Raw genomic sequence first — 23,025 nt, 5'->3', positions numbered from 1 at the left:
AAAGGCAATGGTGATTTTTCACCTGAAGACAGAGAGGACTCATATTTTGAGAGATGCACTCTTCCATCTCAGCGTTGTGTTGACGGAATGTAAGAATAAGTAAAACGAACAGAAAGATAATTACAAACATTACAAGTTCGGAATAACCTTGCTTTGGGCTGCAGAACAGTTTCCTTTCTCTTTAATCAGCTACTGAAACAGATCTGGGAATATGCCAGCTGTTGACATGAGCTGGAGGCCCTAGGCCACTTTCCAAGTGTTTCTAGACACACACTGGGCAAACATGTTCTTTCTCAGACTAAGTCTATTAGTTAAATTATCTTTTCTCTGTATACTCTCATTTTCTTTACCTCCTCTGTGCCCCCTTTTTCACATGTAGATAACATTCGACTCATGTTTCTTTCCCTATCTGATGTTACACAAGGGGAAAGCCTCTCCACCTTTGTTAAACAGAACGATTTCCTTCGGTAGGTCGGCCACCTGGAACACACCACATAAAAGCTGTTGGCAGGAACTACTGTTGTTTCTGGCAGGACAGCCAACAGTATCCTCATTGGCACATCCTCAGATCGTGGTGATAAACTACAGATCTAAAGAGGGGCTGTAGGAAAGAAGGGGTAGGGCCCTTAGCAGGATCCGTGTGAAGAAGGGGAAATGGTTTCAAACTAAAAGAAGGGAGATTTAGATTGGATACAAGGAAGAACTTGCTTACAACAGGGCAGTGAGGCACTGCACAGGGTGCCCAGAGAGCTGGTGCTGCCCCATCCCTGCACACAGCCACGCTCAGGGCACGGCGCTGTGAGCACTGCTGGAGCTGTGGGTGTCCCTGTGCACTGCAGGCAGTGGGAGCAGATGGCCTTTAGGGGTCCCTTCCATCCCTGGCTATTCTGTGATATTTCTACAAGTCTGGTAAGAATCCCTCTGAAGTAATCACTGATATGTGGATCACAGGCTTGAATGCAATAACTGAATATATATATATATAGAAAGAAGAGGAATGTGTGAACAGCAAGCTGGCAAAACAAAAGAAAACCAAAAAGGCAGAAATCAGAATTAAAGCGTTCTGAAATCACAGAATCACAGATGTTAGAGAGGATCTCAGAGACACCCCCCCCCCGCCCTGCCATATGCTGGCTGCCCCAGCATTCATGACCATCCATGGCCTCGGGCACCTCCAAGGACGGGGCAGTGCCGGTGAAAGCGAGTCTCAGCTCAAGGCCAGCTTAATTGAACTCCTCTTTTCCACTTCCAACAAGGCTGGACTGCCGGGTCCGCGCCTTCCTTACACCAGATGTTAACAGCGCACGTGAGAACAGCCCGCCTTACAGTCGAGGCGCACACCAGCACTCCGTGCAGCGGCGGTCGGGTTTTACTGAGCGCCGCACAAAACGCCGCACAAAACCCCGCACGCCGCGCCGCGCCGCCCCCAACCCCGCCACGCGCCAACCCCTCCCCCACAGTCTGATGCAATCCGCCCCGGCCTCGCTCCCTCCCGCAGCCAATCGCTGCCCTCGCGGCGCCGCACGTCACTCCGCCTCAACCAATCAGGGAGAGCCACGACCGTAGAAATCCGGGCGGGGCGGCCGTGCCGGCGGAGTGCCGCTCGATCTGTACCGGCGGAGCGGTGATGGCGGCGCTGCGCGGAGCCCCGCGGCTGCTCCTTTTTCCCGGCGATGCGGCCGACTCCGCAGCAGGCCGCCGCCTGTCCGTTGTGCTGCCCGCGGGGGCGGCTCCCGGCTCCGCGGAGGCTCCGCCGCCGGCCCGCAAACGGCAGCGCCTCACCCACCTGAGCCCCGAGGAGAAGGCGCTGCGCAGGTGAGCGGGGGGCGACGGTGGGCTGGGTGGGGGGGGGCTGCGGAGCCACCGACCGTGACCGCGATGTGCCCGCAACGCGCCCGCAATGCGCCCCGCAGGAAGCTGAAGAACCGCGTGGCGGCTCAAAGCGCCAGGGACAGGAAGAAAGCGCGGATGACGGAGCTGGAGCAACAGGTGGTGGAGCTGGAGGAGGAGGTGAGCGCCGGGCCGGGGGATGCGGGGCGGCTGCGGGACGCGATCTGACCGCGCGCCGGTATCCGCAGAACCAACGGTTGCTGAGGGAGAACCAACGGCTGCGGGAACAGACAGGCAGCCTCTCCTTGGAGAACCAGGAGCTCCGCTGCCGCCTGGGCTTGGACGCTTTGAAAACGGAGCCGGAGTGCGAGTCTACGGTGAGTGCCCGCAGCCCCCGGCGGGGCAGAGTCCGGCGGTGCCGATCCTTGAGGTCGCCGTGGGGCGGAGCGGAGCTGCCGGGAGCGGCTGGGTGCTGAGCAGGCGCTGTGTGCCGGGAGGAGCGGCGGCTGGGTGCGTGGCTGTTCTTTGCGTCGTGTAGGAACGTACAGCGGTTGAGCTCGGGGGGAACTGTAAAGATCAGCCAGACTCGCTTCAGCTGGCTGCTCAGGGCCCATCCGTGGCCTCGGGCACCTCCAGGGATGGAAAGAAAGCAGTTCCAGTCATCTATGCATGTCTCAAAACAGCAGTGGTGAGCAAGGTGGATTTCCAGGGGTGGGGAGGCTTGAGCCACTGTAGAAAGCGGTTTCACTTTATCAAACATTGCACAATAAGCAAAGAACCTAATGGAAGTGCTCGCAGAAGTGCGTGATCTTGAGGGTGCCGTCTTGCCTGCCAGAACACTTGTGGCTGATGGGGCTTTTTCCTCGTGCAGGTTGTGAAGGAATCCCAGGTGGATGACATCAGGTTGGTGACCGGGTCCGCTGAGTCCGCAGCACTCAGACTACGTGTTCCTCTGCAGCAGGTGCAGGCCCAGCTGTCACCATTTCTGACAACCTCCACATGGATTCTGATGGCGGCGACTCTTCAGATTCTGAGGTGAGCATCTGCTCCTGTCCTGAGTAGTCTAAGAACTTGCTTCAAAGCTTTTTAATATGAAGTCTCTGATCTTCGACAGTTTGTTTATTAAGCTTTGGAATACCCTACTTGTGGTTCAAGTCCTAATGGGACCCTGTGAGTCCAGGAGATGTTAATGCAATTTCAACAAGTTCAGTTTCTGTTACTCTTTAAAAAATACTGGCTGGACAGTCTTCTAGCTTATACAGCAAATGCATACAAATGCTGACATACTGTAACTTCTTGAAAACAAGCTTGGTTGTTGATTACTATGCTTAGTTGGAGCTTGAAGATAATCGGGTATGGATTTCTTCCTATCCTGAAGACTCTGAAAAGTACCATACTTTTGGTCATGGGCAGATCTGCCTGTGCCTGGTTCTTGAACTCCTTAGAGCCAGTAAGTACTGTGGTGTTGGTATGTGAAGAGTCTTAAGATACTGAGGATGTATTAATATGCAGTCAGTGTGGAGTTAAGAAATCTCTACTCCCCTCTACTCCCTAGAGTTAATGAACAAAGTAGTTCTGATCAGTGACTGTCTTACCAGTATCAGTAACTGACAGTTGCTCTTGGTAAAACTGCAGTTGTGTGGTGATGTTCGTGTATCTGTCTTTTCAGACGAAAGTGAACTTATGCCACAGTGAATGTGTTGTTATGTTACAGTGGTAAGCTGTCTTTCTAAAACTGTATTTTATTCTGCAGTCTGATCTCCTGTTCGGATTACTGGACGTTCTGGACCCAGAAATGTTTCTCAAATGTGCTGATTCAGAATCATCCAGCCTGGAGAAGCTGGAAGAAGAGATGTGTGGAGAAACAAATTCCATACCGACCTCCCCCTCTCCCTCTCTGGGGTCCCCATCAGCTAAGCTGGAGGCCATTAATGAACTCATAAGGTTTGATCATGTGTACACAAAACCCTTAATGCTGGAGTTTCCTGTTAAGATGGGCAATGAAACCAATATGCTTGTGAAAATTGAGGAAGTGTCTCTCTCTCCGCCTGAAGACAAAGCTATTGCTGAGGTCCCAGTATCTGTGAAAGAGGAGCCTGTAGACAGCTTAATGCCTGAGCTGGGTATCTCTCATCTGCTTCCCTCTCATCATAGCTTTGCAGCCTCAAGCTATCTGCTGGATGCTGGTAGTGACTCTGGATATGAAGGATCCCTGTCACCCTTCAGTGACATGCCCTCTCCTCTTGACACTGACCATACTTGGGAGGATAGCTTTGCCAGTGAACTCTTTCCTCAACTGATCAGTGTCTAACTTGGTAGTGTTAATTGTCCCTGGTTATCTCCTGGCAGGGTAACAGGATATACCCTTCTGGGGGTGGAGGGGGTGAAATTGATTGTATGCAGAAAAGCGTTGCTTATTTCATTCCTATGAATGCTGGTAGATGTAGTGATGGCCATTCATTTCTACTGGTAAGGAGAAAAAAAAGTAGGGTGTTTTTGTCCCCTCACTGCTCCCATTTGGTGTTCTCTTAGGAGAAAAACTTTAATTTCTCAGCAACTTGGCAATTTGGAATGAACCTGAAAATCAAAGTACTCTTCTTTAACTCTAAAAGCTTTATTGGGACATCTGTGTTTAGACAGCTGGTTTAAAACTAAATGGTCTGTACATTTTACAGATTTACTGTGTAAATGCTTGTTTTCTGTTGGCTATGTAGAGTTGCTTTCTCCATTTTATTTAACTATATTGGTGCAATTAAAGTGCAATGCAGCTCATTTCTTGCCTTGTATGTCAGTGGGGGGGAGGGACTATCTGGGCCTCTGGAAGCTTTGAACTCCATAGGTGTTTCTGGACAGTGGGTCTTTCTGCACTTGTACCTCAAGCTGCACAGGTGCCTGTAGCTGCTCTTCTGATTGATCTCTGGAGGCTGGACCTGTGCTGACCTATGATGCTTCAGCAGTTGCAGTACTGTTAGTGAATATCCATGGGATGAACTGTAAAGGTCATGTGAAATGAAGTAAACAATTCTCAGTACTTGCTGTTGAGAACAGCTTTAACTCTGTTACTGCACAGCTCAATTAACTTAATTAAAGTAGCAGCAACACTGCCACCCAGTGACATGGATATAGACTGCTTGTTATTTCCACTTAGTGCAGAGATCAAAATGCATCTCAATGAGCCACAAATGTCAAATGTTAGGTTTCTAAAAACTTGGTGTCCACTGCTCACATTCCCATCGTGTTTGGAAATGGACCGTTTAAATTTACACCCAAAATTTGTTAGGACAAATTAGAGCAGACAAAAGTGGAGCACTGCTTATGCCATCTCGTTCCCTCTTTTCGTCTTCGCAGCTGTAGGTGTCTCATGGCATGGCTTATTGAGGCTTATTGTCAGTGTGGGTTCTGATACAGGCTGGTGGGATTTACTGGGCTTGCTCCCCAGAAAGCACACATTTCATGTTGGCTATCTGGAAGCTTCAGAGAGCTCAGGATTTTTGCCAGCATTACCGTCTACCAGACGAGTAGTGAGCATGTACCTGCTGTACCTGCTTACCGTACTGCTTTGATGTTGTTCATACTATTAAGGATTAATTGCACCATCTAAAAATACTTTAGAAAATTTATTGAAAAACTCACATACAAATGGTGATTTGGCCCCAAGAGCAGACAGACCAAAATCAGATCTTCCATATTTCAAAATAAAACTTTTTCCACTTTTTCCTAATACTGCATCATGTTTCTATCTTCCTTACAAACAGAGTTAATAAAGTCTCTGAAGGAAGGCAACAACAAATCAAACTCTTACAAATACAGAAGTGTGAAAGTCCCTGGTAGTTTGTCCTCACCAGTTACTAGAGCAGTGATTTTGTTCAGTCCTTCTAAATAACTGGTTCCTACTTCTACCCCTGCTCTTTACCTCCCCCACCAACACTTCAGCCCTCTTCTCTCCTAGTAACAGCATAAATAACTTAGACAAATTCTAAAATAAATCTAAAGCAAATGCACTGGATGCAGTTCTTTCCCATCTCATGGTCTTTGTCAATAGTCTGCCAGTAGATTCTTTCAATGGCAGAATAACAGAGGTCGATGCTTGTTAATTTGATGGACCATTTGCCCATTCAGTATTTTGAGTAGGGAGGAAGCTGTCTGGATCTCACAGTTTGGCTTCTCAGTTTTTTTGTACCCTATGCCAAAATTTGATGTTTTCATCACGTTTTTGGAATTGTTATCCTTCCTTTTCCATTTATTTAGCATCAGAGCTATCAGCTAATCAGTCCCAATCTTGAGCTTTCATACAACCCTGCAACCTCAAAAAAATAGATATTTATATTTAGAGGCACCACGTTTGCTACCCGCAATGACTACAGCCTGCCCCAAGCTGCATTACTTTATACTCAAGCCATGTAGCAGCAGGTCAAAGGCTGTACATTTTAAGCAAGTTCAACAATATAATAATACATAAGAAATTTTACACATTACATGCAAGAGATTTGTAACTCTGAAATAGATACAAGAGCAAGAAAAAGCTGCACACGCTCTCCAAAGTCCCAGAATGTAACTTAGATAGCAGTTTTCAGCAAAATACCTATTCAAACGTTGGAATGTTTTTAGTGAAGCTCTGAAATATTTTAGCCAGAGACAGCAAATGTCAGAAAACCTTCAACAAGAAGAGCAAGATAGACATAGGATTTAACTAACAGGGATAACTTTCCAAGAAGGCTGCTGTTCTGAGCCAAAAAAGAATGACTGCAAAAGCAGAAGTTTAAAATCAAACAGTCAACTGACTTATTTAAACATTTAAAAAACCCACAAGGATTATCAGTTAGCTGTGCACAGGATTAATAATTTCTCTTATGCAGACAGCTGCATTACTGAGGTCAGTGTACTTGCTCCTTCATGCTAGCAGGATGTCAAATACAGACTGGGATGTAGAGACAGAATCAATTACTTGGAAAGGAATTTTTCTCAAAGCCTCAATTTTGGTTCCTCTGGAAAAGGCTGAGGACTCGAGACTAGAAGATGATGTGCTGTACCTTGTTTGAGTGTAATAGAAGTAGCGTGCATGGAGAAAAGCTGTGAGCCATAGTGCACTGAGGATTCCTTAACACCCTAAGCAGGATACAAAATTATTTTGGCATGTATCTGTATAAACTACGTGGCATCACGTTAATGGCATGTTCTAGCTTAGCCCATAAATCCGGGTTTCCTCATGCAAACAACAAGCATCTTCTTCACCACCACTGTCAGTGATCTCGAAGTCTGGGACTTATTTACCTTGGCATCCTTTACCTCAGAAAATCAGCTCCCTCTATCTGATCCATACCACCTATAGCAAAATTAAAGACATTTCTTATTTAATCAAGTTATGCTGCCTTGAAGCGACCTCCTGGCTCAGTGCTTATGAAGACTCACATCAGATGTCCAATGTGCATCAGTTGGCTTGGGAACCACTTCTCTCTAGACTTTGTGCCATCTGGAGAGGAGGGGCATTAAAAACCCCACATTTATGAGACCATGAACCAAAGAGGACTGTAGTTAGATACCTTCCAAGTTAGTAGCCAGTTTTACTTCCCACAAAGCAGGACGGTTCTGCTCGGCCATAACATTCCTTCCTTACCAAGCTGCACAACGTATCATTTCAATTGGAGTTTACATCAAGTGCAAGCTGCAGATGAAACAGCAATTGTGTGAAGAGCTGTATTTCTACAGGGGTGACTTTCCTGTCTCTGACTGCTCAGGAGTTTGTCTTCCTTTCAATACCTTTCTCTAATGTGAATAAGTGACCAAGCATGGCGTATGCACCGGTCTGAATGGCTCAGTAAGTGAAAAGCGTGGCGTAAGCCACCGTAACATTCAGTTAATTGGATTTTGAACCTTTCCAAGGACATTAGGAGGAAATTTCATCATTAACAAAGATGGAAAGCTGCTTCCTTGTTTCAAAGGCCTCTGGGTTGCCTTCTCAGTAAAAATGAGAATATTGAACAGACCAGAATTATCTTTTTAGAACGTTGCCCAAAGTTGTGTCTGGCCAATCCATGTTCTTACAATTGCTACTAGGAAAACAAAAAAACGTAACCAAACTTCAGATTCACACAAACCAGAAGAAAAGAAGGTATCAAAATAACAACAACAGCAACAAAAAAAACCATCACAAGGTCACCACTTTCAGTCTACAATTTGGCATCTACAGCTCCATTTCTTCTTCCGCACATCCAGAGGTTCCCAAACTAGCATATGGATCTGGAGACATGGCAGTCTGTTGGGATTCAGGGAATGTTTCAGTCTGTGGGTCAAAAGCAGCTCTTGGTGTTGACTGCTTATCTTGACACCCTTCAGTACCCTGCTGCCTGAAGTTCTTAACAGAAACAGGCTTCAGTTTATCTGTGAGAAATTCAGGAAGTGGTTTCCAAAGCACCAGCTCCATAGAAGGACGGCTCCTAGAAGGGATGGAGTGTCAGTTAAATTAAAATTCTGCAATCACAGCTGCTAAATGCAGAAGACCAGTGAATATCTTCATGCACTGTGCTAGCCTGGAACTGTATTCCAGGATGCACATTCCAGCTTTTTGCCTATCCAATTGTCTTTTCCTTGACTACTTCCATTACTTTAGTTCTAACCCTGTGTTTTCCACCAAACTCGATGAGCACTGTTGGTCACACTTGAGGACCTTCTCTGGGGATCCCACATACGTAACAATGAGGACATAACCGTTTATTCAGAGTATTTCACTCTACAGATCAGGGGTACAAAACAGACAGCTTCATGACTGCTGCAGTTACACTTAATTCTGCTTTACATAAGGACAGTTCTTCCTGCTTTTGGCCAGGTGAACACAATGTTCTGTGCTCTGTTACACAATGCTGGCTGCATCATGCACTAATTCAGGACATCTCCACAAACACAAGACTGTGTCTCTCATTTCATTTGCACGTGTTAGCTACATAGCACCGTGATTTCCTCCAGAACTTACATAGACTCTATTATTTTCTTTGTCAGGACTTCACCAAAATCCCTCTTCATCCCTTTTTTAAGGGTATCTGACAGGATAAGAGTGGGCAGATTGCTAACATTTCCATCAGCATGAACTTCCTCATCTTCATCAATTATCCTAGGAATGGAGGGGGAAGAGGGAAATAAACACTATTGAGCATACTTTCAACAGGCACATCCACTGCAGACTACAGTTGTATCCGTGTGCACTGCACTGCACAGTGCAGATATCTGGCCTAGGCTGGGGTACCAGAAGCAGCGGGGCCGTGTTCACACAAGTGTCTCTTGGGCCAACATACCCTAAGAACGACTGCAACCATAGAAGCCACTCGAGCAGCTTCTGGTACCTGAGCTAGCTTTGTTATCTTTGCATCGTCCAGCAGTGCACAGTGACACTAAGAACACATAAACCACATTCACTTGTGGGGAAAGCATACAATTCAGTCCTACTACAAGTGAGTCCCAGTAACTTTGCCTGCTCAGTTCTCCATCTGTTAATTTTGAGAATTAATCAAGAGCTACTGAATATATTTCTTAATCTTGAAAGACTTTGCATCAATCTGAGATTAAAACAGTACAAAAAGTTGAGGAATCCAGATCAAACTGGAGGCATCTCCTCTATTTTTGGTAAAAGTTTTAAAGAAAATTTGGTAGAGTAGCTGGGAAAGGTGGGAAATTACCCTCTGAGAGGCATAAACATACTTTGTAATGCAGGTGTAGCCAAGAGAAGAAAAATGACTGCTCTTATTTACCCATGAAAAACGCATCCTTTCATCCATCATATGTTAAGTACTCATCTAAAAAAAAAATTGGTTTTTAAATTTATATAACTTCTTTGCTTCTCTAGCTGTCTGCAGCAGACATTTTGGAGTATTTTGGAATACCAGCTCAGCTGCTGTCAGCTGATACACACACATGACATTCCCAAAAGTCTTTGGAAGGCAAGAATGCACAGTACATTTATTACATGACTGTAGAGGACTGACAAGAGCCACCCCATTTCCCACTCCCAAACCACCTGATAGTTAGCAAGATGAACCTCAGGCTTACATATGAGGAAAGATCTCTGATTCATGCTATTCTGTACACTTACAAATTCATACCTAACCCAAGCATTTTTAGTATTAATCATAGAACAAGCTGTGATTTGTTGAGGGGGAAAAAACCCAACAAGCTGAGCTCAATTCTGAATAGATAATGCAAATTAAAAATGTGAGCTCTGGATACACACACAAAAATGCTAAAGACCCAGCACAGCATATTGATGCTGTTGATGATTTTGAGGAGATTGTTACTTATTCAGCATCTCTTCTTCTTGCATCAAGTTCAGATCACATTATCAACCACAACACTCAGAAAACCACAGGCAGCTCACAAAGAGACCACTCACACAGAAGGTTCATCCCAGACTCAGCAGCCAGGTAACACTACTGTAAATGCTAGTTTTACCCCTTAATATTCACCAAAAAAAGGTAAAGCTTAGTAAAGCCAACCCAGTCAATCCCTGCATTTACCTGTCCTCAATTTCCTGAAGCTTCCTGCGAGCAACCTCGCACTGCTGCTCCCCCATTGTCTGCTCCATTTCTTCACAGGGAATTTCTAACATGGCAGTTTCAGGATGGCTACCACCATACTGACTTGTTGCTACCTCCCCAGCTGCCTGCTGACCTGCACAGAGAATCCACTCTTCAGTGCTCGGATTCTGAGGGCAGTTTTTGGCTCCTGTCAGTCTCTTCTTCTTCACGGGACAACTAGGAAACAAAACAAGTTTACAATTGACCTTTACAAAAGAGAAATGTGGCTTTCTACAGGACAGTACATTAGAGAAAGCCATGTACGTTTCACCCAGCTTGACAAACTGCAAAAAGGAAACCTCTACAAAATAATACATCAACACTGCTCTTATCAAAACGTGGGTACCCACGCAAGAAAATCAGTACTACACAATTAATGAGGAAACTGCAATGGGTTTGGGCTTATGTGCAATTCAGTGGAAGTTCCACACTGAAACGATGGAAGCAGTTCCATTCCTATGTATTTTGTAGATAAGATGTGCTCAAATACTTATTGAAATTAATTTTTTTCAGGATATAAAACACAAATTCAATTTACCCTTCTGACTCTTCTTCTAGCTTATGCTTCTTTCCACATCGAACAGAGACACTGCAAAACAGAGAGAAGCAGTTACTGGCTGGCACATGTAATATGTTCCTGTGACACTGATTTTCAAACTTCACTCACAGTCTGAACAATGCTAAGAGCAACAGTTGCTGTGCGTCACCAGCTGTAAGGGAGCGGAAATTTCTGATTCAAAGGCCCATTTTGTTCCAAAGAAAGTCATGGAAGGCTGTAATTGCTGAGCTCCCCGCACAGAATGCCCGATCATTTCTTCTCCTTTATGTTAGTTATTTTTTTCACCTAGGGGCAAATCCAGCTGTGCTACCATGCAAAAGATAAAGGAAGCAGCGTGTGATCTAACTTCGGCCTCTTAATACGTTATCTCACGGCAACATGCTCAAATGAAATGTAACCAAACAGCAAAATTTGACAGAATTGTGTCTTTACGTAAAAATGTTGTGTTCAAATATTTCAAAAAGCAATCTGATTTTTAAAAGGCATCAGACCTTAAGAGCTTATCTTAGAAGGCTCAAAAATTGGGCACGTGAGAAGCTACTGATGTTTAATAAAACCAAGAGCAATGTGTTGCAGTTGGGTTGAGGCAATCCCAGATACATGTACAGACTGGGACAAACCACTGAGAGCAGCCAGGAGAAGAGAAGGGTCTGGAGAGGCCTCACTGCAGCCTTCCAGTACTTGCAGGGTGCTTACAGGCAAGAGAGGAGTGACTTTTGCATGGACTAATAGTGAAAGGACAGGGGGGAGTGGCTTTAAAATTAAAGAGAGGAGATTGAGGTCGGAGGTGAGGAAGCAATTCTTTGCGCACAGGGCAGTGAGGCCCTGGCAGTGCTGCCCAGAGCTGTGGTGCCCCAGGCCATGGATGGGCAGCCTGAGCTGGGGGCAGCCAGCACACGGCAGGGCTGGGGGATCTCTGAGCTCCCCTCCAACCTCAGCCATTCCTCGAGCCTGTGACCGAGGTCTCAGTAAATTCGCTCACGTTCCTCTCGTTTTTGAAGCCTTCTTCACCCCTCAGCGACAGACTTCAAGGCAGCGAAGCAAACAACGCGATCCTAACGTGCGGATACCACAATACTAGAACAAAACAAACCACGACCGCTCCGGGAACTACGGCGGATCCGCAGGGCTCCCGGCCGCTCCGCACTCACCGGCTGTGGCTCTGCTGCGGGTGCGTGAAGGATCCCACGGGCGGCACGGCCACGCGTTCGTTGTAACTCCCGAGCGCGGCCAACGAGGCGATGTCGAAGCCGCCGGGCGGACACACGCCGGAAGAGCCGCGGCCGTCGGCGCCGTTCCCCACCATCTGCACGCAGCCCGCGGCGTCACCGGGCGGGACGAGGCGGTCGGGGGCGGCGGCCTGCGGGAACTCCAGCGCGGGACCCGCGGGGACGCCCTGACAGGACCTGCCCAGCGCTGCCATCGCTCCTGCCGGGCCGTCGGCTCCAAGCTCCCTCGGGAGGCCCCGCCGTCTCCCTCTGCCCCGACGGCACCCGGCCCGAGCCGCGGCACCGCAGGACCCGCGTTCTCCCCGCGCGGCGGCCGGGCCGTTCGTCGCCGCCGGAACGCTCGCCGCCGGGCCGCGCCCGAACTCGGACGGCGCCGCCACAGCCCAGCTCGCTTCCAGGCCTTTCGCCCCGCTCGGAGGGGGCCGGCGGGGCACGCCGGGACCTGTAGTTCTGCGGCCGCCGCGGGGCGCGACGGGAGATGTAGTGCTGGGGCGGCCGGTGCCGCGGCTCGGGGCTCGGGCTGCGGTTGTGGCCGTGCGGTGCGGTCGCGGCCGCGGGGCAGAGCGCCCGGCCCTGCCCGAGCGCCGCCCGCTCGCAGCCCCGGTCACGGAGCGGCGGGGCAGAGCCGCGGTGCGCCCGGTGCCGCCGATTCCCCGCGGGCGGATCGCAGCCGGTCAGGTGGGAGCTGAGCGGCGCTGCGGGCGGGCATGGCTGCGGAGCGCCAGGTAACGGCGTGCGGGAATCGTTGGGAGCCGAGGTCGGACGCTGGCGGGTGGCCGAAGGGTGTTTTGTGCTGTGGTACGAGCGCGCTGCTGTTAAACGTGTTACTGGGAGCTGTTGCTGGCGTGCTGCGAGCTTTTGTTGTCAGCTGTTGTGAGGCTTTATGAGTGTTGGACTTCAGGGCAGTGCTGCCCAGAGCTGTGGTGCCCCATCCCTGGAGGTGCCTGAGGCCACGGATGGGCCCTGGGCAGCTCAGGCTGCGGGCAGGCAGCACACGGCAGGGCTGGGGGATCTCTAAGCTCCCCTGCATCCTCAGCCGCTCTGATTTCCATCTTAAGAAGGGTTGAGAAGGATCCCCCAGGCTGAAGGTGGAGTGCAAACATCTGTGTTTTCCTACAAAAATAACTCGATTTCTTTGGCACCTTTTATCCCTATAGTGTAGTTTACTAATTTTTGCAAAGGAAATCTAATTCAGCCCATGCTGTGAATGGAGTCCCGGCCCCTGCTGAGCGCACCCAGTAAGGTAAGCGGAGCTCTGTGGCCTCACAGATGGGTCCTGTGAAAAGTCTGTGGTTCTAGCAGTGCTGCACGGTTGTTTAACTCCCTGCTTTTTCATGGTTAATTTCTTGGAATGCTCGTAAACCATCACGAGTTCAATAACTCGTGAAACACACGAGGCTGTTGTCTGTGGGATAAGAAATCCGGGCCCAAACTGCAACACATGTGACACAGCATATGAGGGGAATGAGCAGGCTGACGTGGGCAGGAGGAAAAGTGGAGGTGTCATAGCAAAACAAAGTGTATGGCTTGGGTCAGTGATCTTGGGCTCCTTTCCTGACCCCCTGCAGCGTCTTCTCACTTTAGCTCTCACTCTGGAACCAGAGGCTCAAAAGAGCAAGAGGGGCATAGGAGGAAGGAATGAGCCTGCAGCTCATCATAGCAGATGTTACACGCAGGGCTTGCTGACCTCTCGTGTTATATACAGTCAGTAAATCTGCCTGGTACACCTCGTGTAACCAAACAGGGAGCATAAGGTGTTGTAAAGGTGTGTCCTGTAACCATTCGTGGCTTAGGTGCCTTGCTGGGGCTTTGTGTAAGTAATGGGGCAGGTACGTTGTTAGTCCTGGAGCTTTCTGTGTCTGGTACAGTGGTGGGGGGATGTGGCTGCAGAGATGTGCATCTATGTGTAACAGCCTTAGTACGTATGTAGCACGTGTTCGTGGCGTATGGGGCATATGAATATATGCACAATTAGGCATAGCAAACCCTTAATATTAAATAAATCTTCCTATGCTATTTCCAACTTCAATTAAAATGTAACAATAGCCTTCAAAATTGAGTAATTTATTGGGGGTGCACTCTGATAAATGTAAAATAGTGATTTTTCGTGATTGCTCTGAATGGAGCTTGGAGTTCATCACAAGAATTCTTACCCAGCTGCTTGGCAGATAAGGAGCATGAGGTAGGGGTGAAGGAAGGCCTTGTTCAGAGAAGTGGGTCGTTAGGGAACCAAATCTCTGTGCTGCTCTAATGGCTGTGTTGCTGCTGCTGCATTTTTGTAGTTCTTGCTCAGGATTATGCTGCTTGTTTGTTCCCTCTAAGCGGGCTTCCATGGCTGTAGTTCTGTTATGCAGATTAAAACCACGTCTTTAGCAGGTGTAGAAAATCACTGCCAGGATTATCTTGACTTTGGAGTATTTTAGATTGAAGTTATGCATGAAACTTCAAATTATTGCTGGAAGAAGATAAAATGGGAATGGAGAGATTACAGTTCTCAGCAAGAAGTGAATTGTGAGATGTAATCAGCGTTGCTTTTTCTCTGTTTTGTTTGTACTTAAGTGGAATTTAATCACGGGCTGCTAGAGGAAACCAGTTCCCATTCATGTATTTCTGATGTTGGGGTTCTTGGTCTTATTTTACTGATTCCAAACTGTTCTGCAAGGGCTGGTCCAAAAATCAGCACCTCTTAACTGAGGTAGAGGGCACACGGCACCATCTGTTGGGAGCCTGCTGCCACGGGCTTACCTTATGGAAGCAAAATGAAGGTGGTTACAGGGCATGCAGCCCATGAGGCACACAAGGTGTGTGGATGGTACTTGGTTAATGGAAAGATTGGAGTGGGCAGTGCTTGTATTTGGCATGTGTTGGTTTTGTTTTCCTGCCACTTCACTACAACCCTCATTGCTTACTCTTAATTCATTGCCTTGGCTGTCATTCAGATAAATACTTTCTATCCTCAGGGAATCACAGGGCATCTAATGGAAATGTTGCTCTGATTTTATTCCTGTTGGGTCCTAAAATTCTGTATAAAAATTGAGACCATGAACAGCATGGTTGGTGCAGAACAGATTCCCACAGTTCAGTAGATGTTATCAGTTATGTATCCTAAGGTTAACCTGGAAGTTTGTCACATTTGTGTCCCTTGAAAATACTACAACTGTGACCAACATCAGTGTGAAATGTTTCTCCCACTACAGATATTGGAGAGCTTGTATCGTTTTCTAACCAAATACTTTCACAGTCCAAAAAGTCCATGCTTACCTCACTGATTCTTCTCCCAGGTGTTAAGCACACGTGAGTTTGAGGGCCTGCCAGTGTTCATACCTCACTCTCTTGTTCCCTAGTTTCCCAGCTGGACCTTGTTTCTGGCTGTTTGCTCGGTGGGAATTGGAGGGACCTTTCAGTATGGATATAACGTTTCCATTATCAATGCCCCCACTCAGGTAAGTATTCTGCTTTGTGGTAATTCAGCTATCCTATGTAACTGCTTTAGAATAATTAACAGAACAAAACAAGTAATGTCTTCCATTGAGCCAGGAATGTTGCATCTGTTACTGCATCTATCTGCTGTGTCAGAGAAGATCCTGCTTTCAGGATTTAGGTGTGACTCCTAATAGCACGCTGTAGGGCTGGATGGAATGCTGTACTTACACCATTCTTTCTCTACTGCAGCACATACACAAGTTCTTAAATGAAACCTGGGCCAGTCGTTATCACGTGGAACTCAATCCCAACCTGCTGACTTTTCTTTGGTCTGTCATTGCTTCTATCTTTTCACTTGGTGGCCTATGTGGAGCCCTGATTGGAGGCAGCATGGCCATTCAGCTGGGCAGGTGAGTTACAGGGACATGCATAGACAGAACACGTTTTCTTTTCCTACTTTCTTCCTAGGAGTACTTCCAAGAGTATGGAAATACTGTGTGAAAACACATCTCCCATAAGTGTACGTCTGTGCCCTGTATTAATGGTAAGGATGTGCTGTGTGATGTGAAATATTTCATTAACATTCCATATAAACACAGTGTGAATGAACAAAGCCGTGTTCCTGCCTTGCCATGGCTGTTCTCAGATGTGAGTGAACAGATTTCCAGTGAGCAGCATGTCTCTTCCAAAGCCCATTTGTCCATATTACCAAAAAATAAAACTTTTTTTTTTCCCCTTCAGGAAAGGAGCCCTTCTGATGAATAACATTATAGCCATACTGGCTGCCATTTTAATGGGGATCAGTTTTCCAACAGGATTGTTTGAGTTGCTGATTGTCGGAAGGTTTTTGATTGGTATAAATTCAGGTAAGAGATCTCCTATCCCTGCTTTCAATAAGCTGTGGTGTATGATGACTTAACGTTACCGGTGAGTCTTTAGATATTGCATTACGTCTTTGTGTGCTGCTTTGTAGATTTGATCTGGAAGACATTCTGTAGTTTAATTTGGACTCTGAAGGCAGGTAAATTCACAGAACAAGTCCCATTTCCTACGTGTTTTGGTTAAGTGTTATATTTCAAAGCAAAACTTGGTGCCTGAAAAGACTCAAGTCCTGTAATGCTGTCCTACCATAGTGTGACTTGTAGTGGAAATGTTGAGTCGCAGCCTGAAGCAGTGATGGAGCACCTGGTGGGAAGGCAGGGCCAACCCAGGAGAGCTCAGGTGCATGCAATGTACCTGAATAACCAGAAGGGGTGTAGCCAGGATGCAGCCCTTCCCAGCCCTCATTTAAGGGTTGGCAGTGGAGGTGAGGGCTTTTCTTGCTGGAGATCCCTGCTTATCTGAGGCTTTCTGAAGGCGAGTAGCTCTTTTCCTTCATTGCAGTATCTGTGGCTGCAATATAACAGATCTGTGCAGTATCTGTTGCATTTGGGCTAGTTTTCATTTGCTGCAGCCAAAGATTTGCCACCCTGCTATTATCGTGGTACTCTCCATCTCATTATAGTATTACACCTGTTTGTAAAGGCATGAAGACCCATATCTTTGTGTGGTTGTAATTAGCCAGAATAAGGTAATATTTCACTAATGACATCATTGTTCAATAACCAGAGTCTGGTGAAGGAACAATGTTCTTGAGCACAGATATCCAGGGTTAAGTGCTGAATATTGTATGATGTGTGAAAAACTGCAAAGGTACAGTCTGTTCATAGAGAAATGTTTCTCCTTTGCAGGTGTTGGGCTCTGTGTGCAACCCTTGTACCTTGGGGAGGTTGCCCCAAAACATCTCCGAGGAGGCATGGCCATGGGTAGCTCCATCTTTCTGACTGGGGGCATTCTGTCAGGACAAATAATTGGTTTGAGGTTAGAAATATATGTACTTTTCTACTTCGCGTTACTTGTGTGTAAGGAACTGCAATTCCCTGCAGCTTCCTGAAGGATCCTCACTGTAGCACTACTGAGCAACTTATACAGAAGGTGTAACACAAAAACCTGGGAAAGCTACTTCTGCCATTTTGTTCTTAAAACTCCCAACTGTCTACTATCCATGTCCCAAGGGAATTATTCTCAGTTTAGATATGTCAACGAGAATGGCACCAGTAAATGGGCACAGTTCATGTTTTTGCTGGGGACAGTGGGTTATCACTAAATGCATATGACAGGGCTTGAGGGCTGAATTTCTTTATAACAGCACTGCTGCTGTTTTTATCCTTTGTGAGAGCAGATGAGGTTGCTGGGGACTTTGTACAGTTGGTTTCCAAAACACCGTAGATGAAAAGCTTCTTTCATGAAGTCTGCCACAAGCTTCCTCCTGCCCTAATGTGTCACAGCATATTATCTGCTTCATCTTTTCTTTCCTCTTCTCTCTGTCCCACTATCCAAGGCCCTTAAAAGTTCCTTTTTCCTTATTCCATCTTCTGAATTAACTGATTGTGCTGATTATTGTAGCTGTGAAGTGCTACAAAATAAATTAGAATACAAACTTAGACTGGCTAATCTGAGGACAGTACTTAAAATGCAAAATGCTTTCTATTGGATAAGTTTCTGTTGCCCACCATTCCTCGTCCTGTTGATTCCAACTTGTACCAATTTCAACAATTAATTTCTATGTAAATACACCTCATTAGATCAGCTCTGAATGGGATCAGGCAACCTTCTGCTTTCCTTTCAAAGGCAAATTATTGTATCGTTCTCAAAAGCATTGGGAGATTCAGTGCTAAGCTTGAGGTGAAGTTCTGATGCTTTTACATTCCTGTATTGCTAGAAAACACTGCCACAGCAACTCTGAAGCTGATTATTGGAGTCAGCACAGCAATAAGCAGCAGGAAAGCAGCATTGCTTGTTTCTTCCTGACTGAAGCCTGTTTTCAAAGTGGGTGGAAAATGCTTTGCAAGCCTCTTTCTGTTGAGGTTCACAGTATGTAGGAACAGGTTACAAGAAGCGTTTAATGAAGGTCAAACATCTTGCTTTCTCCCCACATCTCTCAGAGAAATACTAGGTGCAGAAGCCTATTGGCCACTTTTGCTGTCCAGCAGCTGTGTTCCAGCATTTGCCCAACTTTTGTTCCTGCCATGGTTTCCTGAAAGTCCCAGATATCTTCTTATTGATAGAGGTGATGAGCTGAGCTGTGCCAAAGGTAACTCACAGTGGTTCTTTCTCTGCATCTTCAGAAGGTTGTGATGAGCACATTGGGTTCCAGATTTCACTTTCCTCTTTATCAGCACAACATTACACAGCCTTTGGTCTTCCATCCAGATGACTTCAGGTAGTATTTTGCTTTACAAGAATCAAGAAAGTTATCTTCTTCCCTGCAGTCCACTAAATTCATCCCACTGGCAAAATTAAAGACATGGGTGTAACAAAAGATGTGGTTTGTCTGGAATTTAAGCAGAAGATGGTAAACTGCTTTGAATGTCCTCCAGTGAAAAGACTTTGGCAGTTTGTGGCCCAGATGTAGAACAATTCCAAGCAGTTTGCCTTGGGAATGTTTCAAGGTCAGATATTTAACGTAAATAAAAGGAATGCCTCAAATCTTCTAATCCACCACAGCAAAACACGAGTAAAGAGGATAACCGTCCTTCTAGAAAACCAGTGTGGTAGAAAAGTGAAAAGTGATTGAGCACCTGGTAGGAAGGCAGGGCCAGCCCAGGCGAGCTCAGGTGTAACCTGAGTGACCAGAAGGGCTGGAGCCAGGATCCACCCCTTGCCAGCCTTCATTTCAGGGTTGGCAGTGGAGGTGAGGGCATCTCTTAATGGAGATCCCTGCCTCCCTGAGGCCTTCCAAAGGTAAGCAGCTCTTTTCTTTTATTTCTGTATCCGTGGCTGCTGCGTTTGGGCTCATTCAATTTGCTGCAGTCAAAGGCTTTGCCACCCTGCTATTATCATCCCATTACAGCATCGCAATCAGCAAGCAAAAAATAAGTCACAAAGCAAATAGCTGTTTTTCTTAGCTTCTTAAAGTAAAAAACTTTTGTATTTTAGCAAAGGTTGGGTCCTTGTGAGAAAAGACGAGTTTCCAGAAGCTGTGGAATAGGTCAAACTGAGTGTTGTGGTGTTTTGTTTTTAGCTTTGAAGAGATTTCATGGTTCTTCACAGTATCAAAGGGAGATGGAAGACATACAGCGGGAATGCTTTGCCTTAGATGGGGAGAAACCCAAGAAGCCCTGGCAGCTCTTCACCGATCGTGCTGTGCGATGGCAGCTCGTTACTGTGGTTGTGATGACCATGGGCCAGCAGCTCAGTGGGATAAATGCTGTAAGTCACAATATAAAATAGATTCAGATGTATGATTAATATGAACGTGATCTTGTCTCCAGCTGACAGTTTACCTACTGCAGAAGCTTAATTCTGCTTTTTTTTTTCCCCCCTTTGTAGATTTATTTCTATGCAACCTATGTTTTCGAGCAAGCTGGGATCTCGGCTGAAAAAATCCCCTATGTGACTCTTGGCACTGGCGCTTGTGAATGCCTCACAGCACTCACCTGTGTATGCAACAATTCCTTCTGCCTTCAGTAAGACTGTAACAATCTGATGTTGGTAAATACGAGCACAGTATGGTAACAAAACATTGTCTTGTCCGTAGGGTTTACTGATAGACCGCGTGGGGAGAAGATACCTCATCCTCGGGGGATACCTCCTTATGACCCTCTGGAGCATTGTTTTAACATTCTCTCTGACTTACCAGGTGTACAGTAGGACTCATTTTTGTTACGTGATGTAACTAACAGGGAGAGTGAATCTGTGATGCTCAAAGCTGGAAGGTGGGAGCTGGGCTGTGCTGAACGGCACTGTAAAAAATGGCAGCAGTTGAAAGATTTGTTTGATTCTGGAGCTGTTTCTGTAAGAGAGAGCTCTCAGAAGATTTGGTCCTGTATTTGTTTTAAAGCTGTGTTTAATACTGACAAAACTGTGCAATAATAATGTTTGTACTGTCCTTAGTTTTGTATGCATGCATCTCTAGCAATCCTAGTGCTTCTTTACTGCACTGTTGAACTTTATGTACGTATAAACAATGCAGTGAGGAAAATCTGTTTACTTTGAGTACTCTAAGGTAATTGGGTAACTCATAGGATCATTCTGAAATGCCAAAATAAGCACTGACAAAATGTTGAACTAGTAGTAATTATTTTCCACGCTGATGCTGTTTTCACCTCAGAGAACTGATGATAAATCTTGACAGAAGTATTAGAAGCCATCTGGTAAAATCTGAGGTTAGCAATATTGACTTTCTCTGAAGCAGTTCCTGTTAAAAGCATCAGTGAATGACTGTTGGTCTTATTTGAAATAAAAGAACTGAGGAATGTGTAACTTAAGCTAGAGCTAGATTATTGAAATACAAACTGAAGCTTTTCATTCTCTCTGTTCCAGGAGCTGTACCCCTGGGTGCCTTACGTGAGCATGATGTCGATATTTGCCTTCATTCTGAGCTTTGGGCTGGGACCAGGTACAGCTCAGTAAAGGATGTTTTAAAATGCTCAGCTGTGTGTTGGAGGGTGTAAGGAGAAACGTGAGCAACTGCTGTGTAAGCAGTGTATTTACTTAAGGCTGCCAGGGCTCTCATTAAGGAATGCAAGTCTGACAGTTCATCAGAATGAATAGCATCACACAAGCTGAAACTGAGGCTTGGGCTGTGTTCTTGTCAGGGTCAGCTGTGTGTCAGGTGGGGCTCTTAGTTCTGGCCTTCCATTCAGGCAAGAAGCAAGAAAAAACCTGTTACACTTTTAAAGGGACCTTTGGTGCCTGAGCTGTCCTACTGAAACAGGCCCCCTTTAGAAGCTCACTGTGCGGGCAGGGAGTGCCATTAAAGTGCCATTAAGTGCCATTAAAAATGGCAGCTCTCGGTGCCATTAGGAGCACTTTGTGAACAGCCACGTGCCACAATCACCTGCTGTCTCTCACACTCCCCAGGTGGCATAACCAACACGCTGACAGCTGAAATCTTTGTGCAATCTTCACGTCCTGCTGCCTGCATGATTGGAGGGACTGTTAGCTGGATTAGTTTCTTCACCATTGGAATGCTTTTTCCTTTCATAGTGGTAAGTTGGCATACTTTGTTTTTCCAGATTGCTTCACCTTCCACTTAACTCTGCTCTAAGGTTCCATCCAACTGCCTTCTGTTAATAAAGTGAGACATCAACATTGGGTGCACACAAACCCTCAGCTAATGTAACTAATAAATAAAATAATAAAAATAAATAATAGAATAAAAAATAAAAATAAACTGTTCTGTTACTGTTTGTCACCTAAAATTTTTAAGTAAAAAGTGAAAGGAGTGCCTGAGGGGTTCAGATTCAAAAGGAAAAACAGAAGATATCAAAACTAGAAAAGCTGAATCTCAGCACTTCAGTAAGATGAAAGGTTTGTTAATAATCCTGTATGCTTTTGTGTCAAAGCAGAGGCAGAAGTTGCACTCAGGGCTGCTGGGTCTGTGTTCTCTGGGAGCCCGCTGACTGTCAGGCAGTCAGGTTACCATGAAAAACAAAACAGGCTCTTTGTTTTCCAAAGCCCACTGTTGTGCTTTGCTTTGCTGCAATCATAAATGCCATTTATTTTCAGAAAGGATTGAAGCAGTACTGTTTTGTGGTGTTCTTACTGGAGTGCTCCTTTGTTGCTGCTTTCATCTTCCTGGTAATTCCTGAGACAAAAAACAAATCTTTTCTGGAGATCAAAAAGGAATTTCACAAACTTAATTTTGGAGGAAAAAGCAAAGAAAAGGAAACAGAACTTAATGAAAGAAGCCAACTCCATGATGAATATTAACAAAGTATTTTCAAAGCTGTAACTGAATGACCTTAATGAGAATTACAAATGTCCTCTAAATGAGCGCTGTAATGCTATGAACAAGTAGTTTATTACTTCCTCCTGCATATTGAGAGGAAGTTTAAGTGAAGGCAATCTTCCTAAAATGCTGTTAAAACAGATACTGCTGAACTGCTGTTGGAATGCATTACACAGAAGACTCAGTGTTTAGATAAAACTTGATGTAAGAATGCAGAAATGGTGGCAGTGGATGTTGAATGAATTCCACTCCTCGCTGCCTCCAGCCCATGCCTGTGGATGGCACCAAACTGCAGGAGCTCTTGCAGTTCTGAGCTCCTTTTTCAGATCCAAGCACCTGTTAGTGCTTTACTGAAGAATTTGTAGCTTGGGGTCTGAGGTGTTCAACCCAAACGTGAGCTGACCCACTGCAGAGCTGCTGTTTGAAATATTCTACTCAGTGCATTAACATGAGGCCTGTAGCTGCTGCTTTGTAATTGAAATAATCTCAGAGTAAGATTTAAGGACATTAAATCCCTGCTGGTTCTCCTGCGCAGACACGTGCAGTCCATCTCAAAGCAATCGAGGCAGTGTGATGCTGATGTGATTTATCTTTATTAGATTATCTTAAGTAATGATGAGGTTTATTAGAAAGCTTTGTTTCCTAAAA

The 23,025-nt window shown here is 45.9% G+C and overlaps 3 protein-coding genes across 3 annotated transcripts; 2 read left to right on the top strand and 1 right to left on the bottom strand.

Moving 5' to 3' along the window:
* Positions 1–1,627: 1,627 nt before the first annotated feature.
* On the top strand, positions 1,628–3,773 carry XBP1 (X-box binding protein 1; the record flags this gene model as incomplete). Its single annotated transcript, XM_079543676.1, has 5 exons — positions 1,628–1,815; positions 1,914–2,010; positions 2,079–2,207; positions 2,702–2,865; positions 3,584–3,773. The coding sequence occupies 5 exons, from the start codon at positions 1,628–1,630 to the stop codon at positions 3,771–3,773; spliced, it is 768 nt and encodes a 255-aa protein (XP_079399802.1).
* Positions 3,774–8,011: 4,238 nt separating this feature from the next.
* CCDC117 (coiled-coil domain containing 117) lies at positions 8,012–12,373 on the bottom strand (the record flags this gene model as incomplete). The annotated part of the gene is made up of 5 exons (XM_079543999.1): positions 8,012–8,264; positions 8,798–8,935; positions 10,332–10,568; positions 10,930–10,980; positions 12,102–12,373. The coding sequence occupies 5 exons, from the start codon at positions 12,371–12,373 to the stop codon at positions 8,012–8,014; spliced, it is 951 nt and encodes a 316-aa protein (XP_079400125.1).
* A 1,013-nt stretch (positions 12,374–13,386) lies between these two features.
* Positions 13,387–22,358, top strand: LOC306952896 (solute carrier family 2, facilitated glucose transporter member 11-like; the record flags this gene model as incomplete). The annotated part of the gene is made up of 12 exons (XM_079543673.1): positions 13,387–13,422; positions 15,524–15,622; positions 15,852–16,012; positions 16,344–16,468; positions 17,333–17,462; positions 18,587–18,735; positions 19,666–19,853; positions 19,974–20,084; positions 20,182–20,283; positions 20,967–21,042; positions 21,507–21,634; positions 22,155–22,358. 12 exons carry the CDS (start codon positions 13,387–13,389, stop codon positions 22,356–22,358), a joined length of 1,509 nt encoding a protein of 502 aa, XP_079399799.1.
* Positions 22,359–23,025: the final 667 nt, after the last annotated feature.

The sequence above is a fragment of the Tetrao urogallus genome, assembly GCF_951394365.1.
Source record: "Tetrao urogallus genome assembly, chromosome: 17".
NCBI lineage: Eukaryota > Metazoa > Chordata > Aves > Galliformes > Phasianidae > Tetrao > Tetrao urogallus.
This window is presented reverse-complemented; position numbering and strand designations above follow the sequence as displayed.